This window comes from Brachycentrus maculatus, unplaced genomic scaffold (assembly GCF_059751285.1).
Source record: "Brachycentrus maculatus isolate JH-2025_06_01 unplaced genomic scaffold, ASM5975128v1 h1tg000361l, whole genome shotgun sequence".
In the NCBI taxonomy this organism is placed as follows: Eukaryota; Metazoa; Arthropoda; class Insecta; order Trichoptera; family Brachycentridae; genus Brachycentrus; species Brachycentrus maculatus.
The window spans coordinates 797,975-807,290 of NW_028281110.1; the positions used below are offsets into that span (position 1 = coordinate 797,975).

The 9,316-nt window shown below is 31.9% G+C and overlaps 1 protein-coding gene across 1 annotated transcript in view; it reads right to left on the bottom strand.

Moving 5' to 3' along the window:
- Positions 1 to 2,141, bottom strand: part of Trpgamma (Transient receptor potential cation channel gamma) — an 89,201-nt gene extending 87,060 nt beyond the window's left edge. Inside the window, exon 1 of the mRNA XM_088269724.1 lies at positions 2,061 to 2,141. Within this exon, the coding sequence (XP_088125850.1) occupies positions 2,061 to 2,120 (60 nt within the window). The 5' untranslated portion in view covers positions 2,121 to 2,141. The remainder of the gene's footprint in view (positions 1 to 2,060) is intronic.
- Between the last annotated feature and the right edge of the window lie 7,175 nt (positions 2,142 to 9,316).

Sequence of the window (9,316 nt, forward strand, 5' to 3'; positions counted from 1 at the left end):
AGAACCTGATTAATTAAGAGTCCGTTACTTAATAATTTTTAATTGTAACGTTAGATTTTCAATTAATTTAATTTAAAGAATCATAAATTCGCACATTAAAAGAATGTATTTAATATATAAGTGTAATCTCTCAATAGTGACGTATTAAGTTTATCAACGTACTTTCAAAGTATCGCAGTGTCCGCTGTAAAGCTCTTACTTTATTGCATGGGGTTGCGTTCTTTGCGGATTAAGTTCTTAGAGTTGAAAAAAGATAGAAAATTTAATCGAAAAACCATTGGAAAAGGAGAATAAAACGAAATAGTGAGCGACAATTGGAAAAGCCATCGCTGCAATTGAATATTCAATTCGATTTCATGGTCGTTAGTTAACATTGTAGGTATTTCGGTTAAGAAACTTTTTATTCAATTTTGGAAAAATTATATAACGATTTGAATTCAATTCATTATTTTTGTCGAACAATCACTAAAAACTTTAAAAAAATATTTAATACCAAATATTTAAAAATATTTTATGATACCAACTCTAAGTGCAACTCAAAACAGTACCAACAAAATTACATTTATTCAGGGATAAAAACAATAATGGCCTCCCTTTAGAAATAAAAAATTAAATAGACAATTTAAAGAGACTACAAAAACACTTTTGAAAAGAAAATTATCGAAAATTATTAACATCTACAGACTATATAATAATAAAAACAAAAAAAAAAACTAAACAAGATAACTCCCCTGCTCCGCACAAAAATACATAAATGTTCACCAGTAATATACTATTTAATATTTATCATTAGAATCCTAACTGTCCATCAAACCTCCTCCCTAAGTTTTCCCTCTACCTCCTTCCCTAAACTCCCTTTTCCTTTACCTTCCTTATTATAATCAATTTGTTATTTATGTTTTTTTTTCAATGTTCAAGTTCTATCTACCCTCTGATTGCAAACAGCTAAATATGGTATCAAACGTTTTGATCAATATCACTAGTCTATTTTAAGTTGGTTGGAAGATATTACTTTTTAACAATAAGCCCGCTAATGTACTTTTTCTTTTTTGTACATGAAGTTATAAATAAATACTATGTACATATATGTTTTTAATTTTTTACTTATCACTATCAAAAAAAAGGAAGAAAAAAGTACCTCTCCAAGAACTCAGTTATTTTTTGGAGAGGCTCGCGCAACTAAAATTTTAATCACAAAGTTAGTGCTTCAAATATAAATTATAAAATTCTAAGATTGTTTTAAGTAAATTTATTAAAGTAACTTTATTAAAAAATTTAAAAAATATTGGTGTATGGTAGGCTGTGTGGCATAAATGGGTAAGGGTTGAACAGCGAAACGTTGTTATGCATTCGAATGAATCAATCGATCTTCTGTTGAATTTTTATACTTTTTCTCTGCAAACTTTCTTTCCTTAGACACTCATTGATGGTGAGGGTGATTTTCCATTTTAGAAAAAAAAACAAACATAAACAGTTTCCTTGCGGTAACCCTCCCTTTTTAGTAGCTTGTTTAGGGGTAGATTAGTTAAGGTGCGGTGATGTTGAGTATTTTTTTCTTTCAGCGCGGAAGTGGATGGCTTGAGGGTGAGGTCACATCTGAATAATTTAGTAAAAATCTACTAGAAATACAACCGCGGGTCAGATTGTGACTCGCGACTCGTATGTTGGGTAGCTTTGAAGTATACTCTGTTTTATTAGTGAAGGTTTCTATTTTTAGTATACATTTTTATTATATCGGTGTTTTATTTGAGTTATTACATTAAATATACAATTAAACAATAAAATAAAAACTATGTAGTTTTTTTTCACATGAATTTGGAAAATACACAAAGTTGTTATTTTATTCTATAAAATGCAGTTCCACCAAGAAATGTCAGTACAAAACTTAAATGTAATAAAATAAAATTATAATTATTTTTTATATATTCTTGCACTGCCTCCGAGCCACACTTTGTCAACCAATGTATTAGGGTAAGTGAGGTTGGGTAAGGTAAGGTTACGATAGGCAAGGTCAGGTTACTAAGGGGTGAGTCAGGTAAGATAGGGTGAGGTCTAGTTACCTTGACCTTCTTGTCGTCCGGCCGGTGGTCCTGCGGATGGTGACTCAGTAGCTGGGGCATGTCCAGGCGGCAGGAGGAGGGGCGCCTCCCCCCCACGGCCCCACCGCCCCCCTCGCCCAAGGGGTGCCCCGTCTCTTCTTCATCCTCGCCCGCGCTCTCTGCAACAACAATTAATACAATCAATATTATGTGTTCGACCAATAGCCACTTATGGGATTGAGGCAAGAACAGATACTTCCAGAACAAAATCTCGACTTCGAACCTCCGAGATGAAGACTCTCCGATCCATAACCGGAAATACATTGCGAGACCGAGTAATAAATACCGACATCCGGAGCATGTGTAAGACGGAGGATATCGTGAGGTGGGGACGACAACGAAGGCGATACTGGATGTTTTTTTTTTAATATTTCTAACATTTTTGTAAAAATATAAATGTAACAATTAAGACAACTTACTTTAATATAGCCAAACAACAAGGAGATGAACTTGCGCAAACCTAGCGGGCAGTTTTATTTTTAAAGAAGAAAGACATTCATTGTTTCAAGGACGATTAGTTCGTCTTTGATGTTTCAGAACTATTTTCGTAAAATTGACTGATGCTAAAATAACAAGAGATGTAAGGGATAATAGAAAATATTAAGAAAAGTTCTTGAAAGTGGTATGTGGAGTGAACGAATAGCGAGAGAATGACTAAAAAAGTATATTTGGCAAATGTTAATGGAGGAACAGACCATGGATCTTCTTCGAAAGACATCTGGAGGAAGACTAAACAATTCATGGATGCTACAGAAAGATAACATGATTCGAATATATAGGCCTAGGTAACGTTGTATATGATAACAGTCTACAAAGACAATAAGTTGGGATGGAGCCAGGAACAAATAAACGGAAGAAGAAAGCAATGACGGACAAAAAAGACTTGAAAGATCAATCAGAATCTGGTGGTGTCAAAAGTATACGCAATCGGAAGGCATGTATGACTCTAGATATATGGATGTGAAGAAAGCTAGGAGTGTGTGTCAGTAGAAAGAGTATGGCGTTCTATCCTCTCTGCCAACCCCTGCAGAGAAACGGCTTGATGGTAGTATAAGTATAATACAATCTTATTCGGGGAAAGGTTACATTATATTTTAAGGGATATTGTATATTGAAATTCTATGTCTATTTCATGACCATATCCGTGGTTTCTATTTTGAAAAAATTGAAAGGTTAATCTAGATTTTATGTCATGTATCCTTGGTAACGCAGATCATTACCAATAATAACCTTTTTACTGTTTTTTTTGACATCTCATCAAAAATGAAGAAGAATATGGAAGTCTGGGCATTTACGGGGCTGACGACCGTCATAGGCTGGTTTAAGTGATCACTTTACACACGTGTAACATTCACCAATTCTACCCATTATTGACAACCACACTACTCAAATTCTTGAACCAATTTAGAACCAATTTAGAAACCCTGTTCTTGAATCACTAGAACTTCACTAGAGACATCTATTGGTGAGACGTAAAGAAGCTTTTTATTAAGCAGAAACTATTATATTATTATGTATTATATTATATTATATTTGTGAACAAGTATTTGGACACACTCAAAATGTTGTAACCTTTTTAATGATTTATATTCAACTGTTGATAAAGATCAAATCATATATTCTGAGAAAAATGGATGGAACGGTTGATCTGTTTCACGGTTGATATCGGTAAAAACAGACGAAGATTTCGTAAAATAAAAGAGAATAATACAGTAACGAGAAGTTCAGTGATTCGCATTCTTACATTTCGGGAGATTTATAACATGTGGAAAAGATATGGTATTCACATCAATGCACACAAATTGGGGCGGTAAAAAGGTCGTGTCCGTAGAAAGATGACGACGATAAAAGGTTTAATAAATCTGTAGAATATTATATTTGTATCCTAAATCCTTTGTGTGCATAATAAACCAAGATTAAGGGGTAATGCCTTCCGAGTCAGGAAAGCTTCCAATTTCGCAAGACGACAATGGCGGACTGCAAACAGTTCACTAACTTTTCATAAAACATTCAAGTTGCAAAAAGCTCCGGACTTGGGTTTTATGAGAACCCGAGTACTGCTTTGTTGGGTCCAATAAGAGTTCTTGTGGTTTCCATCAAAATGAAAAACCTTTTATGCTACAACCTTCCAAATTACGCCATAGTTTTGTGCTATTTTTATTAATTCTACAAAACGACCTCAAGATTTCAAAATTATCTTTCTAGAAAATTATGTGCTATTGTTATATACAAAGGAGAGTGAGTGAATGCTGGTTGTAGAGTGAACGGTACACTAAAATCACTTGTAGCACATAAAAGCCAAACAAAGATGAAGAAGAAAATGGAAGTCTGGGTACTTACGGGCCTTACAACCGTCAAAGGCTGGTTAAGTGATCACTTTACACACGTGTAACATTCACCAATTCTACCCATGATTGACAACCACACTATTCAAATTCTTAGAACTTTTAGATATATTGATCAAAGTCGTAACACAGTATGCGCGAGTTCATAATAGCCTTCTATGGTGAGATGAAGAAAGCCTTATTAAGGAGACTGTTTCCATTTGTATGTGTGGCCTGAATCCTGGATTATATTCGCGTACTTGAGAGACGCCTGAAAACTCGATTTTAATATTTTATTTAAGCTTATGATTTGACTAGTTAATTTATTTACAACATTTTGAGTGTGCCCCAAAACTTGTTCACAAATCTGGATTATCTCCAGTTAGGAGTTATTTTTTACACTATTTTTCGACATCTTTGCATTACTTACTTCGGGACTAAATAGTTTTAATGCATGATGTTATAGAAAAACTGTCAATAATAAACATATAAATTATTTAATTAAAAAAGTAGAAAAATATAATTTAATAAAGGATAGCTGGTTTACTGCAACAGGATATCAAAACTTTCTGGAACGAGAAAAACAGCCCCCATTCTTTAAAGAGACAAACTTTAGTTTGAGAAGCTCTTATTTAACCATTTCTCAGCCAAAGGCGACGTTCCAGATGCACATTATCTGCTAGTTTCATTTTGAGTAATACGAGAAGCCCTTAAATCGCGGAAGACGATGAAATGCTTTTAAGTTTTGCAGTAAAGTGTAAACTAAGGGAAGTTTTTAAGTTATCGGTAGCCCTAAAAATAGGCCAATAGAAAATGAGTTCAAAGATAATGAGATTTACTATACTTGTTTTATTGTATTGTTGGTTTTGATTAAGGTCAATAATATGAATTATTTTTAATTTTCCGATAATCACTTTAAAACAAATAAGTTATATAATACACACTTCTTCTTATTTAAATGGTTGAGAAAGTCGTGGAAATTTTTGTATTGTATGCAGCCACCTCAAATAGCAATTTAGTGCTACAGTAAAACAACTATTTAAAGTTTTTAATCTAGGATAAACATATTTATTCGACATTGTACGTATTATTTCTTTTTTTTTCAATTACTAAATGACAACAGTAATTTATGCATAAATAACTCAAATAAAAAGACTGAAACCGGAAATAATCAAACATAATGGCGTCGAGAGTATAATAAAATTTGAAAATGAAGAAAAATCAATATTTACAACATTTTGAGTGTGTCCAAATACTTGTTCACAGAATCTGGATTATCTCCAATTACAGGAGTTATTTTAATATCATTTTTTGACATCTCATCAAGTGAACATCACATCTCTAGTGAAGTTCTACTGATTCAAGATCAATGTTTCAAAATTGGTTCATATATATATAGAACTTCCAAGAATTTGAGTAGTGTGGTTGTCAATAATGGGTAGAATTGGTGAATATTACACGTGTGTAAAGTGATCACTTAAACCAGCCTATGACAGTCGTCAGCCCCGTAAATGCCCAGACTTCCATATTCTTCTTCATCTTTGATGAGATGTCAAAAAATAATATAAAAATCATTATCATTAAACGCTTATAAAACCCCATAAGTAAATACTTTTGTAAAAATTAAGGACCATTTTGATAGGTGGAAACTAATACAACTATAAGAACAAAAAGTACTTAAGAAAAGGTAGTTAATGTGAAGAAACTTACCACACGAATTAAGGTATAAACCTACTTATCAAGTTACTTAAATACAAAGGACCAATCATATTATGTAGATTAGATTGGTCTAGCCTCTAGCCAGTTTCCTTATGTTAAGTGTTTGCACTTTCATTTACTAATCCCTTACGTTTATAAGCGCGCTTCAATTTTACCTTACAGCGATCCAATTTTCTTTTAAATGAAGAAAACGAGGGCTTCTCTAGACGGGAAAGCTCTTATTCTACCCCCTTAGTCACGAAATTCAATTTTAGTTGTTTTTAAAAAGAGCTTTGTATAAAATCGGCATCAAATTATCCATACTCTACATTTCAACTGCTGTCTTTAAAATTTTTATTTCCGGTATTCTTTCTTGTGCGTTAAATTTAGATATCAAATGCGTTTGTTTTGGAAAAAAATACTGTTATTTTGCATAAAAATTGTTTCTTTTTACATTTGACTGATTTTAAAGGTTTTGTTGTTATTATTGTCGATGTCTTTTTTTAAAATGATGAATGTTCATAAATTGTATTCAATGATATTTTAATAAAATTATTACTTTGTAGGTATCGTAAAAATCTATAAATTACAATGAATTCAATACAACAGTTTTTTCATTATTATTTTTTAGGTGCCACTATTACTTGGACTGTAAAATTCATAATTAAATTTATTTTCTTAACGGAAAACCAAAATATATCAATTTCGCGTTCCTTTTTTATGTCTAAATTAATGATGGACAAAATTAATTTCTGACATTACCATTTTCAGATATTACCATTTTCATCAGCGTAAGTCAAAAATAGGTATTATATAATATAGTGGGTAACGCAACAGGATTGGAATTCCAAAAATCTAGATTAAGGCTACCGACGACTCCTTCCCATTAATTTTTAATTTTTAATTGCCATTTATTCATGAATTTCCGAATGTAGGTACACAGTTACTAGAGCAATTAATCAATGTAACAAGATGTGTTAATATTTTGGGCGTTTTAAGTAATTGATTATAATTATATAATATGAGAAATTTATAATGTGGCTTACACCGAAATAAATTAAACAAAAAGCTTTTGAACGCGAAAAATTTTAAAGGTCTCAAAAAAAGCTCCGATTATCTCCAATCCGTATCGAGTTTTCGTTTAAAAGTTTAAGCTTCGAAAGAGTTTAATTTCCATCCAATCAATATTACTATTTTAAATTGTAGATATTCCGACGTGGTTAGAGTCTGTTTAAAAAAAATCTTTTAATCTTTCACGACAAAAGTCGGGATCAACCCTTAGAAGTTTAATTTGTAAGTCTCGCCTTTTAATAATGCCCAATTACAATTTGTCCTTGTTACGCTCACAGCGAGAAGAGCAGTCAGAGCGGAATGCAGATCGGAGATGGAAGGGTCACCGGGGTGAAATGTCGTTAGCGGCTGGTAGGACTGGATTCTCAATTCAGGGCACGAGCACTGGTGTACAAATCATCCCTCTAATCAGAATATTGGTTTTGGTTTGGTGATTGAGGACTGAACCAAGAGGAACAATCACTTGTTGTATGTACATTTATGGTAATTCTATAATAAACGTTGTTAATTTTAATAAAAAAAATCAAATTGCATATTTGAATGAATTTTCTCCTTTTATTTGTTTGTCTTCTAACCTTTATCTGCACTCAATGGTGCATACTCCCAGCAATGAACAAGTTGCTGATTGGTCCACACTAGATTATTATCCTTCCTGTTCAAATAAAACACTTAATGATCTAAAAAAATCCACTTAATGGTCTATAAACCCTGTATAGCAAGGTAAATAATGAATACAATTCCCATCTCAAAAAACACTCAATAGTGCATAGGGCACTGTATCATATAGAAGCAGTGTTATCTCGGCTATTTTACTTGTGTAACGAAACGTTTTCATTGAAGGTTTGTCACAAATATTGAGTAAAAATCTGCTTTTTAAATTTGTATAAGATGAAATTACGATAATTTATTTTGTTTGTGATGCAATAGAGCGGAGGCAGTCATGATAGGAAATGAAAATAATTGCCCTCATTATTTCTAATGAGTAGAAGATACTCCAAACAAAAGCATTATTCACTTGAACTGAATGCATTAATTGTAAGGTATACTATGGGAATAATAATTGGGATATCTAACTTTCGAAAACACTATTATGTTAGAGTGGAAAATGGTAAGACAAAAATTAAATTATGATTAAGAACCAAACAGCTATGTCCTTTTAAATGATTGAAATAAAGGATTTGTTTCAGCTTTTTTGGGAGTTATAATGTGTGTATGACTGATTTTTGTGTATGATTGAATTTTTTATATGTGTCGCTTTCTTTCAAAATCCGCCAGATCCAATTTTATAAGATTTTTAAATAAATACTCTATCGGAATGCCAACTGTGGATTTTATAGTTTAAAATGTTTACACACTTGAAAACCCTGCTAAAATAATACTTAAAACAGCGTTGTATTTCAAATTCCGCTATATTCATAGAATTTGCCTTCTGACTCATATCGGTCAATCAGAGAGCGGGGATAGGTCAAAATTAATATGACGTCATTATCGGTTTGTGTCTAGTGTTATTTTTAAATAGTCTTAAATATATAATATTTATATAAATAATATGAAAAAAAATCTCAAAAAAATGCGAAAATTCTCTATTTCATAATATTTTATCTAAAGATAGACAAATCTTTTAAACATAAATGTTACCCGGAGAATTTTGCATTTTTTGTAAAATCGTCTTACATGGATCTGGCGGATTTTGAAAGTACGCCACACATATCGTTCACTCCTTTCAAGAACGTCATAAATCAAAAATCGACAATTTTCAGTTGTGCATGCTTTTGGAATGCTCAAAAAATGTACTATATCCCAGCAAAAGAGGCATATTTTTAACTTAATATTTACCCGCTAAATGGCAGAAAGTGTTGTTTTGTATTTTGAAGAAAAGGTGTTGTTTGATTGTTTTTTAAAAAATACTAAATATTTTTTAAATGAAGAAAAAACCTTCAGGTTTTACCTAAAAAGATCTGTTGTACAGTTAAAAGTTTAATAAGTGGCTTGATATTTATTTTTAATAAATGGTATTATATTTTTAAACTTTAAAAACGTTCTCCTGAAAAATCAAGTTTTTTGATTTATGACGTTCTTGAAAGGAGCGATATATCAAATGTTACTTGAGTAATTTTATAAAAA